The sequence below is a fragment of the Bombus vosnesenskii genome, unplaced genomic scaffold, assembly GCF_011952255.1.
Source record: "Bombus vosnesenskii isolate JDL3184/JDL3185 unplaced genomic scaffold, Bvos_JDL3184-5_v1.1 scf7180000016279, whole genome shotgun sequence".
Classification (NCBI taxonomy): domain Eukaryota; kingdom Metazoa; phylum Arthropoda; class Insecta; order Hymenoptera; family Apidae; genus Bombus; species Bombus vosnesenskii.
In genome coordinates this window covers 374,591-390,634 of record NW_022884348.1, presented here as the reverse complement: position 1 = coordinate 390,634, position 16,044 = coordinate 374,591, and the positions used below count along the sequence as shown (strand labels likewise).

Genomic DNA, 16,044 nt, shown 5'->3' with positions numbered 1-16,044 from the left:
AAATAACAGATACGTTTCTCTTTACAGAAGGAATAATTCTGCCAGAGAGCTGTCAGCGTTTGCCGAATCGGCGATGGCTGTGAATCGCGTGGTACTTCAACATTTTTCCGTAAATTTGGAGGACTTGGCGGAGAAGAGGGAACCGAGATTATCCACTTCGTCGACGGACGAAGATAACCATCCTTACGGGCACATGTCCGACTCGAACAGCGAATTATCCGAACACAGTAAGGTTTGCGCGACTCACTCCTCGAACGAATTTGATGTAAACTCGCGTTTGAAATCTTGTTCGATTCGTTCGAGTAGCGATCTGACCGATTCGAAAACCATTGGAAAGAATCGATTGATCGGCAGGGACTTGTCGGTCCCTCGGCTGTTTGGTTTGTCATCGCCGTGCGAGAGTCGTTTGATGCAGCGCCGTTTAAAAGCTCGTTCGGATCTACTCGAACGTCAGACCAACAAAACAGTTATCGCGTCCGTTAGTGGCTGAAAGGTGACATTCTTACGAACGAAACGATAGTCTCCTTTCTTGGTAGCGCGTATAATTCGTGTTTACACGTTCGTCGCGTAAATATACGGATACGAAGAAAGCGTGTACAGTAATGTTATCTATCGTTAATTGACAAAGAGTAACAATGACATAAGCGCGACATTACGATTGGCTAAGCGAAGGTTGTGTTTCATTAAAAATAACAAGAGCTGCATTACAATGATTCGCGCAACGATTCACGGTTATTACACACACGAGCATATCTATATACAGCAACACACGGAGCGACGACATAAAACGACGTGTGTTCGCTCCGATACACGATTAACCACGCGCGACGCCAACAATACACAACACTCGATCAGACAATAATTTTTCCTGAATTTCTATATTTCCTACAGAATTCAGAGAAATATCGTGTCCGAATATATCTTTAACTTTATGTTTTTCTCCATTTTTCTTTTGTGCTCTTGTTTCGTTTCGACGAGTCTGTTCGAATATACTCCTCGACTTTGCGCTACAAATATTTAAAATCGATACAAGCTATTCGTTCGGTTTATTTGTTGAATGTTGTTTTATACGATACATTCGTTAAATAATATGAACGAACATAAGCAGAGGCAGCACAGATTCGATACACATACATACGTACATATGAAAAATTGAACGGTCGCGCATGTTTTAATTTCGGTTCGGTTTACATTTAGTACAGAACGTTAAAGGAACGTAAAGAAATAAACAAATTTGTAATATGTACATTCCACCGTCGGTATCTATTAGATGAGAAAACATATAGCATAATATAAAAAATAAGTCACATTAGATATACAACGTTTGCGTACTTTCGCTATTATATGATATCTAGAAAAGTACATAGTATATGCTCGTTCATATCAATTTATCGAAACGGATATACAGAGACGCAAAAGAAAAGAATAAATAATTTTGATGAATATTTTTACCGATCGTATACGCGTATATTTGCTTCGTTTCTTTTTATTAAATCGATTTCTTTTTAGTTCGGCCTTAAATATTTTTGCAACTATAGCTATTATTCGACAAAATATCTCCGAGTTACATTTGTCTTTTCTTTTCTAACGATAACTTGTTCGAGAATTATGAGAAGCAGCAACAGCAACGCATCTTCGGACGAAAAAAACAGCGGTAAGAAGAGTAAACCGCGCATCTTGGTGCATGTTACAAATAGTTTGCTCAGTAGGTTTCTAAGAATGTAGTAGAGTGTAAGTTCGAAAATACTGTAAAGCAAATTCCAAGGAAGGAACAACGCGCATTTGTATCGAAGGGAAAAAGGGGACGACAACTACGGCCATTTTTTTGTAAATTTCTCTTAAGCACCTTCATAGAAAGTTAGTACGTAAGGAAGATTAAAAGATTAGTTTAACAAAAAGGAAAAAAAAAGAAAAAAAAATACAGAAAAAAAATTGTACCTGCGTCGTAAGTGATTAAGAGTATACCGAACGTAAAGAGAGCAGGAATATGAGAGAAAGAGAGAGATGGAGGGTGAGAGAGAGTCATATCCGATAACGCGCGCGTGCGTACGCACGTTAACGGACAAACTTTCTCAAAGAAGATAGATTACACGAATATCACATCCAATTAATTACTGTTACGTATTTTTGTAGAGTTTTATCGACGAAACGCGTCGTTCTATCGTCTGCCCACCTACTACGCGTTTACTCTGTCGATTAAGATCGATCTCTTTTGTTCCGTCTGATGATTTTCATCGTCGTAAAATGTGTAAATATCTTGCATTCCCATTACCTCGCGGTATACGATGCAGAGAAGGTCGTGACTCTGCAAATTTCCATTGTCGTGTATCGTCAAGTTTGGCAGAACTTTCGTATCGTCTAAAGAACATTTTGATGGATAAAATTTTGCGTGTTCTTTCGGATCGATATCGTAAGCAAATAATAGAAAAGAACGAAACGACGAAAAATTGCAAACGGCATTTTTCTTCAAACGGCAAACAAACAGCTAGTTTCGACTACGATTTATTTTACGTATCATAGTTGCATAGAGTCGTGTTGTACGGTGGGAGACTCTTTACTCAGGGCAGTTACGATGAGCTGCGCGAATTTGTTACAAATTACATACACACTATCGTGTTTGAAGAAAAGAACGAGGAGAAAGAGCTTATAATGTCTGTGTGCTATCGAAGTCCATCCAGGGTTGAAAATTAATCGTTAATAATTCTTTCTTCTTACGAATTAATCCTGAAAAGCTTTGTCCAGTGACATTACAATTACATTACATTACATTGCATATAAAGAGACTAATAGTCGACGCAAGTCGCTCGACAGCACAGCATTATTAGACTTTCCTCCCGAGGACGGAGGATCATAAAACAGAACTCTCTCCTATAGCAGGTATCATTTTGCCATATACATCATACATACATACATACATACATACATACATACATACATACTTTATTCGAATCCCATGGACAGCAGACGCCACAGAGACTAATGCGTATAAGCGATCGTTAACAAATGTTTAGTTACGGTTACACCATCGAATTCGTCCATCCAAATGTTTCAAGTTCCAAGGAAAATTGGCAATTCCCTTGAAAATGAGAACATTTGTTAGCGGAAGTAGCGTTAGCGATTTCTCGTAGTGAGAAAAATTATGTAAGAATACGCATGCATCATTGTTGCATGTGCTTACGACGTAGAGACGAAAAAAAGCATTACACATTAATTAGATCCGTGATTTTTTAATCACGAAAGCCATTAAGAAACACGAATATACCGCGAGTTCTTGGCCTTTTCTTCTTTTTTTCTTATTTTTTTTTTTCCTAAATTTTTTCGCAAATTGGAAACGACGACTGGAAGAATACGTTACCATTTGCGCCGGGATCGTATCTTTCAGGTTACACGTTTGTCAGCATTATTGTCACGTGTTATCAATGGGACGCCTTTCCCTAGCATCTACGCATCTTTCTTTTTCGGTTTTCTAGCGATGCATTTTTGTTACTCGTTTCGTTTGTTCGATTACAATAACGTATGGCGTAACCAATCACAGCCTTGGTAATACAATATTTTCATGAAAACTGAATGCATTCTCGACCGATATCCATTTTTCACACGGTATGTTCTTCTTACAAGGTATTTCGTTCGATTAGCGTTCCCTCAAATTGCCATCATCTCGATAAAATCTCGATAAAATCTCGATAAAATCTCGTTAAAATCTCGATATCGATCGAGCGTGCGTCGTAACAAATGTGTATCATCAGTATGTTAGCGATATATAAGGATAATTTCTCGAAGAAACGTTGAAATGCAAGAAGAGAGTACGTAGAGTAAAGGACGAGCAGCGACAAGTCTTACGTAAGGAAAGCAAACGAATCACACTAAGGATCCATGGCCATAATAATATAGATCTATAAATTGTAATAGCGCGAATGAATTTGCGTCTGAGTGCGAAAGTGTACATGCTGGAGAGCATGTGTATTTTGTGTATTTTGTGTGCGTGTACGAATGTATGTATATATTTGTATGTGCGTTAACGCGTATGCGTATGTATCATTGCAAGCTCGAATGATAAAACAATATTTAGCCTATAAGCGATAATGATAAACACCTTTGTATAGGTTTGTAAAATTAACAATTAAGGTAAGATTGCCGCGCTACTCTACCGATGAGTCTTTCTTCGATCATCGTGAAAAAAACTCGCGCGTCTTATAATTGTTTCGTATTTGTGTTAGAACGATGTATACGCAAACGCATCTGTAGCGTAGTTTCGTTTACTCGTTCATCGAACAGCGTGATATATAGCGATTTAAAGCGTATACTATTCCAATAAAGAAAAAACTAAGATATCGCATGTATATTCCCCATTGTCGAAGTTGAACGATTCCCGCTTAAAATTTAAACGACGCGTAACTTTCTAATAGATCGCATAATCGGTACGTTGACGATCTTCGATCGATCGAAAATTATAAGAACCGGTGAAAGAGTATTGCGAACATATCCCAATGGTATGCTAACACAGTTTACGCATGAGGTGCGCAACGTTACTAGTTTCTTCCTGGTAATACACAGCAGATCTCTATCTTCTTTCGCATTACCGCCCTTGCATCTTCGAACTACGGTTCCTAATCTCAAACGAAAGAAACGAAAGAGAAAAGAAGCGTGTTGCATGCTGTCGTATGTCCTGGAAGAAGCAGCATTTTTGTTACGTTCTTTTTTATATTATACGAAAGAGCAGTATAAAAAGAAGAGAGGGGGAGGGGGAGAGAGAGGAAAAAAGAAAAAAGGCCCTTAAAAGACGAATAAAGAATATTACGAATGCTTTTTAAACGAACGTCAGTTCCTTTTCTTTTTCTTTTTTTCCTCGTCTGCTTCTTATTTTGGCTATTCGCAAGCCTGAAGGCGCGCGTTGCGATTCCTTTACGTTTTACGAATATTCGCGAAGAAGCCCGTCGTTGCTCTCCTTCGTCGATTTTTGCATGACCTATCAGCTATATAGAGTCAAAAGTAACAAACTGACCGTGTGGACGATGCTCGTCCTTTTTTCTGTGAAAAAAAAAAAAAGACGCGAAATTTTAGGGTTCTCTTTCGCACGGAAACCGACCAACCAACCGAGAAAGAGAAAACTGATAACGATGATGGTAAGAATGGAGAGAATGCATTTTACCATACGAAAATATTGTAAGTGTGAAGCATTATTGCTAACTCTATACATATGTATGTATGGTTTTTTCGATCGTACGAATAGAAACAGTTTCCAAAATACACAATCTCTTACAAAGTAATTTTGGCTGCGATTCAAACTCAAGATACGAGAGAGGGTAGCGAAAGAAAGAATGAGGGAGAGAAAGAGAGGAAGAGAAACATTTTCGAAACTTGGAATTGTCCGAGTTGCGAACGACATTGTTTTTTCCGTGTAAAAGCGAGCAAGTCTTATGAAAACTTTGTAAGCTTCCTAATAAAATAGCATTTAATCGATAAACAGCATTTCTCATTTCGGTTTAATAGCTATACCCTTTTATTCTTGCTTGCTAGAAGAACACTTTCCTCGATTTGTTCGCACGATCGTCGTCGAACAGAAGACACACGGTACAATTCTCTCGATTAATTCGTTGGAATTTACTTCAAACTCGATTGTAAGTCAAGCTTTCATTCTCTAATTTTGATCAAAGTGTGCTGAATTTGAATTCGAAGTACATGCAACTGAACTGCAAAAGAAGAAGTTCATTTTGCATTACAAAATTGGAAATTGCATAGCTTAATATACAGAGTGCCCACCTAACTCTTCCGTGCTTGAATATTCTTTTCTTTGTCGTGATACACAAAAATGTTTCGGAAAAATGTTATGATATTTCAAGGTGGAAATTCGATTGTCAGAATGATTATCTCGCGATCAGATCTTGTGAAATTTTGTTTATCGTTAAAACGTATCCAAACATGTACCGCGCCCCATGTCCAATGACATTGAAGTGACTCGAGTCGAAAATAACTGACTGATGTGGGAATTCAAGGAAAATGAATTACGATGTATATAAACGAATGTGAACGCAGGCAACGCAAGACGCGGTCAGGTGAAACAACCCCCATTCCTCTTTCCTTTCATTTACAATGTACATGTATTATTGCTCCGGGGCGTATCGACCAAATATATCCCCACCTCCATCTCCTTCATTGTATAGATGGTTAACACGATACAGCTGATCCTCGATAAACGTAACTGTCGTCGTCGCCTTAGGTCGAGGAGGACAACTATGGATCGAACGAGTTCTCACGGTTCCAACTCATCCGCGGTGGCCAAACAATTAGAAAAACTACCACCTTTTAAATTATGCTTTTCCAAAGATAGATTAATTGGCAAATCGAACATACGTGTATCGAAAATCAACGGTATAGTTTATACGATTTTTGAAACGTATCGCTTTCTTATCGCGTGGAACAAAGGAAATCTATTTACTAAGAAATTATTATTTATTATTATAAAAACTATGATATCGATTAGATAGTGTGTTACAATTACAGGAGAATCGATCACACCAAAATTTTACTCGAAGGAATACGAAAATAGAGCGAACAATTTCAACACGATTGATACATTCGAGAAAACTACGGAAGAGCAGGAAAATGGTGGCAACTGTAGTAGACGCCCACCAGTTTTACTTAGCAGCAATGCGTAATTTAAATCTTATGAAAACGATACAAGGCTCTTCTTTCTTCGTTTCTCTTTATTTTATTTCAATCGATCAATGATTCCGATTTCAGGTACGGCTGGTGGCACGAACGAGGATTACAACCGCTTCGATCTCGATTCGACTTCCATAGAAAAACGTCCGATTTAGTCAATTTCGGGACAAACGTCCGAAACGAGAAACGGAAGATCGAAAACTAAGAGAGCCGAAGTAGTGACGTATGCATATAAATATTGCCAGAGACAAATTCCTTTGTTTATTTATTAGATTTTTTAGTTAAAAGCTGTACGCACGTACATTCATTAAAACGTAAACGAAACAAGTTGTAATAAATGGAAACAGGGTGAGTAGAAATGAAAATAAATTTTCCCGCTTGAAATCAACCGGATTGAAGTTTCTAAGGAAGCGGTTGCGGTTACGCAAACTTTTAAAACAATAACAATCGGAAAAAGCACAGCAGCGCCGATCGGATGATTTAGAGTTTAGGTAAGTAATGTTAAACAGTTGGCGCGCACGATCGATTTCTCAAATTCCCGCCGTCTCGAGATCATTGAACCATCAACCAATCGGATAGGAGACCAAGGGAATAGATCGAAAGGTCGCGAGTGATTCGAGCAATTGGGATTCGTCGTTAACGATTGTTTTCCATGCGTGGAACCAGTGGCGATTGAAAAAAGGATACGGTGTCCGGATTCCGCCAAAAATGAATTCCGTCGTGGCGGAGCACACGAGGTTCGACGAACACTGTCTCGAAAATTCCAAAGAATCCTCGCCTCCCGAAAGGTAATCTCATTTTACTGCAATTCCCCGCCTTCAAAATAAAACTACCCAGTTTACGTATACATCTCTCTTACCTGTTGCTCAGGGTGATGCAGGTGCATATTTCGCGCCCACAGGTAAGGTTAAGAACCTTTCCCAGTGAATAATTCTTACGAAATCTATTCGCAAGATATAACAAATTTTCATTCTTTTCATCGAAAAGATCAAGATTTGTTCACGGTTTGTTTGTCACTCCAGATACTCCAAGTTTATAAATGACAAATTCACCAACGAAATATATTGAAATCACTTTTTTCCCAATTACGTTCTTCGAGTGGTTGCTCTATCACAAAAAACTATTTTTTCTCTTCATTCGGAAAATTAATAAACTGTCGGTTGGGGAATTAGTTGAATCAACGTAATTTTTTCTATATTTCGATGATTTTGTAGTTTTTTTTTTTAGTAAGATAGTGGGAAGATCGTGTTCTTTGATTTATAAGTATAATTACTAAATTATCAAATTCACAAATATTTCGTTAAAAATATCCAGTTAAGAGCTATGCTAATAACATTCTTACCACACCATATCTTTTAAATTGCTTTTCTTTAGTGATTTTCACTAACTATGAGTTATGTTAATCACGTTCAGTTACTCGTATGATTATTTATACTAATTAGATCCAAATACAAATGTTTACTAAAAGTCACTTGGTGTACATTTTAGTCGATACGGATTACCTGTTTTTCTTGTTTTATTTATTTGTAATTAGAAATTCTGTTTATGTTCAGTTTGACAATGATCTTTGACCTACAAACATCAAGCTATTTATGATCTAAGTCAAACATAATTTTTCCTATATGCCAATCTGTAGGTTTCTACGCAATCTGTGCACTTCTGCGTGACAAAACATACTAGTCTTAAGGAAGACTTAGAAATTACTATGTCCAAAGGATCACCTCCTTCACCCTGGTGGAACAGGTTGCCTTTTTTCTACTCTCTTTTTTATCTGATCATATTATGCAAATGTAAGCTTGTTGGTAATTAATTTTGTATATGCAAATATATTTGACAGCAAACAACTACGCTTAGATGACAGCTGTAATAACAACTTAAACGACAGTTTGAACAGTACCACCAAACATAGCGCAAAATGGTCGTGTTCTGGTGATACAAGCCTTGTAGAACCTGAAATCTTAGAAGAAATGGGTGTCAGTATGTTAGAAGATGGAGCATCGAATTGTGAAAGTACAAGAAAGTCTCATTCTTTGGAACAAACAATCTCGCCTACTATCTTGGATAACAATGGACAATGTAAAAATATGAATGACTCTCAAAGTCAAGAGTGCATTTATAGAGGTTCCAGCTTGGATACCACTAGTATAGACAGGTTTGTATTTTAACTGTAAAAATTCTTTTCATCTTCTTTTTATCATCATATCATTTTTATCATCAAAATTCTTTTCTTTTGCTTACATGTTCATACATTTCTTAACGTATTTTTCAAAAGTTTGGAAGCTACTCGAAGATTGGATCCCAATCCGTACGAACTGGATGAATTTGCAACATATTCAACGATCGAAAACGAATCTGGTTATTCCTCTAGGGTGGAAATAGATAATTTTATCGATACGAAGGAAACTTTTTCTAAAGATAATCTTAATGTTTCTACCAGAGAAAGTAGTCTTGAACAGTTCTATCTATATAGGAGAAAAAGAAAACCTTCGATCCTTGGTGAAGATAAGTTTAACAAATTATCCGATGAGATGATTTTAATGATATTAAAATGGCTTCCAAAGAAATGTCTGGTAAGGTTACAAATTAATAGAAATAAATAACACAGATAATTAATAGACAAAGTAATAATAAGAGTAACATCAAATATTTTATGTCCTGTTCGACTTTCTTCTTTTTCTACTTTTTGTCTTCTTTTCTTTTTTTCTTTTTTCCTTTTTTTGTTAGGTACGTTCCATGTTGGTTTGTAAACGATGGTGTCAAATAGCGCGAGATGAAGCATTGTGGAGCAGGTTGGATTTAGGCAGTAAAGTCTTGAACGAAGGTACATTGGGTCATATATTGCCACGAGGTGTTCAAATACTTCGACTGGCACAAGCAGAAATTGCAGATCCTGTATTTCTTGAAAACAGTGAAGTTTTTACCGACGGTTATATTAGTAAACTACAGTACTTTGACCTTTCGATGGCAGTGATTTCTCCAGATGGATTGGCTATGTTATTATCTAAGTGTAAATACCTTAAAAAATTATCTCTAGAAAAGTGTACAGTGAATAGATCATGTTGCAAAGCTATCAGTGATAATAATGACTTAGAAATTTTAAATTTAACGATGTGCGAGGGTATGGATATTGAATGTATCAAGGATTTGATGAAGCTTACAAAGTAAGAAAATTATTTGCAATAGTGTCGTTGATTAGCGAGAAATGTTTTCTAACGTGTTATTTTAATATTTTCAGTCTCAATGCTGTCAATATGGCTTGGTGTGGTTTAGATACCGATACTATGACATTACTTTGTAAATCGTTACCTTCATCCGTTACACGTTTAAATATAGCTGGATGCAGAAAAACCATTACAGATGATAGTAAGTACAAGTTTCGTGGTTTCGAAAATTTATGTTAAATCTAGTTATCCTATATGCTATGCAACCTATATGCTAGTTCGAATGACAGTATTTTTCTTTTTTTCTTCCCTTGTTTCAGATGTTAAGGATTTAGTGAAAAGTTGCCCAGATATGGTAGAATTAGATTTGAGCGATTGTACTATGCTTACAATGAATACTGTCCGTAATTTACTTGATTTGTCAAAATTAGAGCATCTGTCGCTAAGTCGTTGTTATGGTATACCTCCGTCGACGTACGTAACATTGGCGTATATGCCATCTTTGTTATATTTGGATGTTTTTGGTGTAATACCCGAACCAGTACTGAAATCATTACAAGTTACCTGTGGCGAAACCCAACTTAATAAGTTCCTATACAGTTCCGTTGCAAGACCAACCATTGGTGTCCGAAGAACAAGTATTTGGGGGCTTCGCGTTAGGGATTGAACGTAATTATTCTAACTAATTGATTTAGTACACAAATAGTGGTAAAGACCAACTAAATACCAAAGGGAACCTGAAACCTGTACGTGCGTGCCTTTTTACAAAATGTCTTCTTAATAAGAGACTGATTTTACAATCCTATTGAAATAAAATTAAAACAATATGCTTTTTCTATATCATTCTCTTTGTCTTTCATTCTTTCTTTTTTTTCTTCTAAATTAAATATATTTTAAATTCGTTTCTTTGTCAGTATTTACGTAGAGAGGGTAAAAATAATTGAATGCTGAGAAAAGTAGTTGAGAGAGTATATGTATATTTGAAGACTTGCGTGCCTTTTGTTTCAATGAACTCGTAAAATTCGCGTAGCTCGATTCATATAGCGTGCGAAATGTAACTGTACTAAGCACGATTGTGTGCTACATAGAGTTCGAAAGAATTACATGCACTCCTATCCATAAGCCACCGGACACTTGCTTATTTTGACCACAGTGATTGTTTGAATGTAAATACGACTTTCTGTATCGATACTTATTGTTTACCCATAAGTTACTCAATTAAATCAAGATATGCATGATTTTATACTATGACCTATATTATAAAATAAAGTTAGCATTTATATCAAATGTTAAAATTACGTTATGTCAAGAATATGTATAATATATTAATTTTGTTCAAAGTATGTAAGTGTCAAGTAACTTGTAGATGGGAGCATATATAATTTACAGAAAGAGATAAGTATGCAAATGCTGCATGTGTTTATTAAGTTAAATATAACAGTATCAGTTTAATTTTAATCTCACCGGCGGCATTTTTTGAATAAATAATACTTCTAATGAAAAAATAATTTTTTTAGCTTAATACGTAAAAGTTTATATTTTTAGCACTATCTTACTCTTTCTTTCCTTACTATTAATTTTATTACAAGTGCTACATCTCGTGTTAACATGTTAATTAATATTTCTTTTCAAATCGAATTTATATTTTAGTGCTTGTAATTTCTTTTATAATAATATCGATGTTGGTAATAAAGAACATTTATTTTTCAAACAATAAATAATTAATTTAAAAGAATTTAATTTTTCAAATAAACAACAATAAAAAGATATTAAATATTTATTAATAATTATAAGAGTACATTTGAACGTTCCTTAAACGTTTATATCGAATTATTTTAATGTGTATATATCTATGATTATTGTAATTTAGATACAGAATCTTATAAGATAGGATATTACATGTACATGAACTCTTTAGCAGTACTGTTGAATGATATCGATTAAATCTGCATCCTATTTTCCACAATTTCTTATCAATTTAAAACCTACTAGTCTGGATTCCTGAGAATTTTCAATTACTATTTATTTAATCCGATAAATTCGCTAATACAAAATTGACAATATACAGAAAAGCTCAAGAAACTTACTTAGAACTTAGAAATAAACGAAAAAAAAAGAACGTAACTGGTAGTAAAATATTAAAGTACATATTTGAATTTTAATGATTTTTGTGAATTTTTTAGGATTTGTAAGACTTCCGTCTCCATTAAATTGTAACAGAAGTACATTTGAGAGCATATTCACTGTCAGTCAAGCACTCTTATATACAAATACACGCACACACATATATATATAATAATATAATATATATAAGTGTACGTAATGTTTAATCCAGCTAGGAATTTACAACAAATATACTTCTACCTTAAAATATTTATACACGTATATTTTGTATAGAAAACAAAAAGTCAGTATTAATTCCATCCTCTCGTAACAGTATCATTTACACCTTCTCCACTGTCATTTACTAATAATTGATTTCTTAATAAAATATCGCTTGCAACATTTTGTGCAATTACGGTAATTAATTAAGCCGCCGCTATGGTAGTTGTGTCCGACGATGATTCGTCTGCTGTCTTGGATTTTATAGGCTGAATCTCTATTTCTTTTTCAGTGGCGTAAATCGATTTCGCCTCTTGCTTCTCTTGTTCGCTCTGCCACTGAACCTATACAAATCCCAAATAGAAACAAATATTATAAATAATTTCTCAACATTATAAAAAAGTAAGAACGGTAAAAAGTAATTATTTATCACCTTTTGCTTGTGTTGCTTAACAGCCTCATTGCACTTATCTATAACCATTTGTTCCGTTAATACACCATCTTCGGAAGCATAAGCTGCTGCTTGCCAGGTAACACCTAATTTCGCTAGTTCCCTTCCAGACATTCCTTCGGTTATTTCGGCTACTTTACTACAAAGCGCGTTATAATCAAATTGTGCAACTTTTAATCTTTTATTGCCCTCGATCGCTGGTTGAAGAACGAATTTGTCAAAATAAAGTCGAACTAAACGTTCACGTTCTGCCCGACCTGGTAAATGAAACTCTACCATTTCATCTAATCTATCGTTTACAGCCCAGTCGAATTGTTCTGGTGTGTTTGAAGCGAGAATCAACATGAATTTGTTGCTCTGTTCACCAGTTCTGTAAAGGAACGCATTTAACATCGCTCTCAAATCTTCCGAAATATGCTCACTCGATCGCTTCCTTAAAAAGGCATCCGCCTCGTCGATGAAAAGCAACAGACCTTTCCTGGATGTTGCTGCCCAGTCGAAAACTTTATGAATAGCAGTAACACCATCTCGACCCAATGGTGCCAAATCACCACCAGTCACAATCGCGTAATCCATACCCGAGTGTTCCGCTAACTTCTTTGCGAACATTGTTTTACCCGTCCCAGGAGGGCCATGCATCAATATATTTCTATACATCCCGCGATTTTGTTTCGTATTCTTCGTAGCTATCGCGATGTCGCGTAATCTTTCTTCGAGCTTTGGTGCTAAAACAACACCGGATAAAGCATCGGTCTGCTTACTTTTTAATTTCTTTGTCGCTTGGATAGGATGCCGTAACGTATCCAATATTGTAAATCTAGAAGTTTCTCGAACGAGAGACGGTTTCCCTAGCCGCGATTCTATGTATCGCGCAGCGACACCCGTTGTACCTTTCGCGGTATATACTCCGAAAGCCAACAAAGACAAGCCTCCAGCTGCAGCGATAACTTTATCCCAGTCTTGAAGAAAAGCTGTGAGCCCAGTGCCTAATACCGATCCAGCGGTTCTGAAATTAATATTCGATAAATATCATTCGATACATTCAATTCCGCTATCGTATCGACAGCCAAATTGTTTTTCTACTCACTTTATCGACTCCAAAACTGTTACTCGTTTTTCGGACGCTTTCACCCTAATTTGCTCTATATTCAGATCTTGATTTTCTCTGTCTATTTTTGCTTTCGCTTTAACTTCTGCTTCCAACTTTTTCATTTCATTTCTGTGTCTCAATTCCATTTCATGTTCTATCGTGGCTTTCCTCATTGCTTCTTGTTTCGCCACTGATTCTTCCTGCCTCTTCAAATTTTCATCGTTCATTCTCTGTTGTTGTATCAGTTGGTCATCGTATCGCTTTCTTGCTAATTGATCTTGATATTGAGCTCTCATTTGATGCTGTTTAGTTTCTTCTTGCAAGACTTTTCTCCTTTCCTCTCCGTCAATACGTTTTTGTTCTGCTTTCATTTGCTCTATACTAGCTTCATACTTTTTTACTTCTGCTTGTCTTTCCATCTGTTTAGTAGTTTCTTGCATTTTAGATAGCTCTAAAGCCTCTTTGGCATGCACTATAAAAAAAAGAAGAGAATAAGAATTTCGCTTGAGATACGCTAGATAAAATGCAAAAGCTCAAACAACTTACATTACAAAATTCTCTATTTTACGCATCAATGTAACGTAATTATGAGAAAAATAAGAAAAGCAAAGGAAAGAAATTATAGAATGACTGAGAAATGAAAAATTATTAATATAAGTATTGCGAGTTGCGTAAAAATTTACCGCTTCATAACTATTTTCATTGATGAAAACAATTTCTGAAGACGGTATTCGATAACGAATCATTGCATCATCATGGAATTAGACTATTATCGGAGTATCATGTTATACAGAACATGAGGTCCTTAACCTAGTAAATCGTTGTTTGCTTACGTAACTTCGCGTAACAATATTTAATTGAAAGAAAAAATGAAAGTAACCGATCATACAAGATTTTTCGAGCTCCTTGGCAGCTGTTGCTGCTCTTTCTAAAGCACTCGAGTCAAATCGATACGGTTCCATTTGAGAAATTCTAGGCGGTGGTGCACGATCATCTCCGCCTCCAGCCCCATCGGATGCCGGTGGTTGTACAAATTGCGAAAAGTCTTGCGGTTGTGCATTACGATACCCAAAAAGCCACGACATGGTTTGCTGTACTTTAAAATGCTGTTATAACCGTTGGCCGACTAGGTCGATAGCACTCGTGTCTATTAACCTTCCTGTTTTTACTATCACGAGGAATTCCCACGTGCGCTGCCAGTGTGAAAACTGAAACAAGTGGATTGTGGACCCATTTATCTCTCTTAAAACCTTAACTGAACAATGAAACGGACGGAAATGGAAAGTCCAAATTATATTATATGTACCTTACATCAGTTTACATATTTTGAATAAATTTCTTTCTATATGATAATTTGTATAGTAATGTACAGGAAATAAATAAATGACATTTAAAAGTAGCTAAAAAATTCAAAAGTAGAAATTTGTGTATATTATATATGCGTACGTATTCCGAATTCCAATCTTATTGTTATTCTAAATACGTATATAATCTAATGTAGCATATTATAATATAATAATTTGCCCATTGCCTATTGCTCTGAATTGTTTTTCATGTAAGATACATATAACAGGGTTTTTTTTTCTTATCAAATGGTACTAGCTGTATTATTTAGTGGTACTAGTTTAATTTATAGATTTGTAGAGATGAGATTTTAATTATTTAACCAGTAGGGCGATTAAAATGATCAGGTGGCCATCTTTAGTAGACATTTTATGTATACTTTTGTGAGAGAATATTTCCCGGGACTCGTACGATCTTTGCCAAAGTGAGATGGTTTTACTAAACGCTTTAAACGATGGTTTACTAAACGGTTGGTTAATTAAAAGAGACGAGTGATACAATTGTAATAGTCGATTCTATCAAGATCACTTTAAATAAGAAGGAAAATTCAAAATTTTTGCTTAAAAATATAACTTTAATCAATCAGCAATTGTCCGTTGTCCTCGATGACCTTTCGTCATCTTTCAGGCAGTGTCATAATTCCATGTTCATAAAACTCCTGAGTTTTGTTAGCAAAAAACTGAATTAAATACGAGTTTAAATCAGCAACGGCATTAAAACTTTTATCATTTAAGGAGTCCTGCAAGGAACGCGATAAATGGTAATTTGTAGGCGCAAAGTCAGTGTTAAATGGTTGATGTGGCAACACTTCCCAATCTAGTTCCAATAATTTTAGACGAGTGACCAAAGATGAGTAGAACTTTGCATTATCATGCTGGAAAACAACACGTTGTTGTTTTCCCAATTCCGACCGCTTTTCTTGAACTGCATCTATCAGTTTGGCGACATGTTCAACGTACGCGTTTGGAGTAATCCTTTTGGTTTCTGGGAAAAGTTCAAAGTACAGAAGTCCT

General features: G+C 35.8%; 4 protein-coding genes across 9 annotated transcripts in view; 3 read left to right on the top strand and 1 right to left on the bottom strand.

Annotated features, from left to right (window-relative positions):
- LOC117242838 (MAP kinase-interacting serine/threonine-protein kinase 1) overlaps nucleotides 1-5,464 on the top strand; it is a 29,631-nt gene extending 24,167 nt beyond the window's left edge. For all 3 annotated transcript variants that reach the window (XM_033509823.1, XM_033509822.1, XM_033509821.1), the window contains one exon: nucleotides 28-5,464. In XM_033509823.1, the coding sequence (XP_033365714.1) occupies nucleotides 28-490 (463 nt within the window). In that variant the 3' untranslated portion in view covers nucleotides 491-5,464. The remainder of the gene's footprint in view (nucleotides 1-27) is intronic.
- Nucleotides 5,465-6,197: 733 nt separating this feature from the next.
- Nucleotides 6,198-6,656, top strand: LOC117242851. The gene is made up of 2 exons (XM_033509850.1): nucleotides 6,198-6,369; nucleotides 6,502-6,656. Exons 1-2 carry the CDS (start codon nucleotides 6,234-6,236, stop codon nucleotides 6,654-6,656), a joined length of 291 nt encoding a protein of 96 aa, XP_033365741.1. The 5' UTR covers nucleotides 6,198-6,233.
- A 260-nt stretch (nucleotides 6,657-6,916) lies between these two features.
- Nucleotides 6,917-10,667, top strand: LOC117242835 (S-phase kinase-associated protein 2). 3 transcript variants are annotated; one of them, XM_033509816.1, is made up of 8 exons: nucleotides 6,917-7,451; nucleotides 7,534-7,564; nucleotides 8,300-8,406; nucleotides 8,501-8,815; nucleotides 8,936-9,233; nucleotides 9,388-9,824; nucleotides 9,899-10,026; nucleotides 10,145-10,667. In XM_033509816.1, exons 1-8 carry the CDS (start codon nucleotides 7,372-7,374, stop codon nucleotides 10,489-10,491), a joined length of 1,743 nt encoding a protein of 580 aa, XP_033365707.1. In that variant the 5' UTR covers nucleotides 6,917-7,371; the 3' UTR covers nucleotides 10,492-10,667. The 3 variants fall into 3 exon arrangements, with proteins under 3 accessions (XP_033365707.1, XP_033365708.1, XP_033365709.1); XM_033509818.1 differs by lacking the exon at nucleotides 7,534-7,564 and having other exon boundaries at nucleotides 6,919-7,451; XM_033509817.1 differs by lacking the exons at nucleotides 7,534-7,564; nucleotides 8,300-8,406 and having other exon boundaries at nucleotides 6,918-7,451.
- A 918-nt stretch (nucleotides 10,668-11,585) lies between these two features.
- Nucleotides 11,586-14,924, bottom strand: LOC117242834 (ATPase family AAA domain-containing protein 3A homolog). 2 transcript variants are annotated; one of them, XM_033509814.1, is made up of 4 exons: nucleotides 14,577-14,924; nucleotides 13,685-14,159; nucleotides 12,580-13,603; nucleotides 11,586-12,490 (listed from the first exon to the last, which is right to left on the bottom strand). In XM_033509814.1, exons 1-4 carry the CDS (start codon nucleotides 14,770-14,772, stop codon nucleotides 12,353-12,355), a joined length of 1,833 nt encoding a protein of 610 aa, XP_033365705.1. In that variant the 5' UTR covers nucleotides 14,773-14,924; the 3' UTR covers nucleotides 11,586-12,352. The 2 variants fall into 2 exon arrangements, with proteins under 2 accessions (XP_033365705.1, XP_033365706.1); XM_033509815.1 differs by lacking the exon at nucleotides 14,577-14,924 and adding an exon at nucleotides 14,371-14,388.
- Between the last annotated feature and the right edge of the window lie 1,120 nt (nucleotides 14,925-16,044).

Coding starts and splice junctions, on each gene's coding strand:
- LOC117242851 (XM_033509850.1), top strand. CDS start 6,234: ATGGATCGAACGAGTTCTCACGGTTCCAACTCATCCGCGGTGGCCAAA. Junction 6,370..6,501: donor ACGTGTATCGAAAATCAACG/GTATAGTTTATA, acceptor TTACAATTACAG/GAGAATCGATCACACCAAAA.
- LOC117242835 (XM_033509816.1), top strand. CDS start 7,372: ATGAATTCCGTCGTGGCGGAGCACACGAGGTTCGACGAACACTGTCTC. Junction 7,452..7,533: donor GAATCCTCGCCTCCCGAAAG/GTAATCTCATTT, acceptor CCTGTTGCTCAG/GGTGATGCAGGTGCATATTT. Junction 8,407..8,500: donor CCTTCACCCTGGTGGAACAG/GTTGCCTTTTTT, acceptor TATATTTGACAG/CAAACAACTACGCTTAGATG.
- LOC117242834 (XM_033509814.1), bottom strand. CDS start 14,772: ATGTCGTGGCTTTTTGGGTATCGTAATGCACAACCGCAAGACTTTTCG. Junction 14,160..14,576: donor CAAGGAGCTCGAAAAATCTT/GTATGATCGGTT, acceptor TTTTTTTTATAG/TGCATGCCAAAGAGGCTTTA. Junction 12,491..12,579: donor TTAAGCAACACAAGCAAAAG/GTGATAAATAAT, acceptor GGATTTGTATAG/GTTCAGTGGCAGAGCGAACA.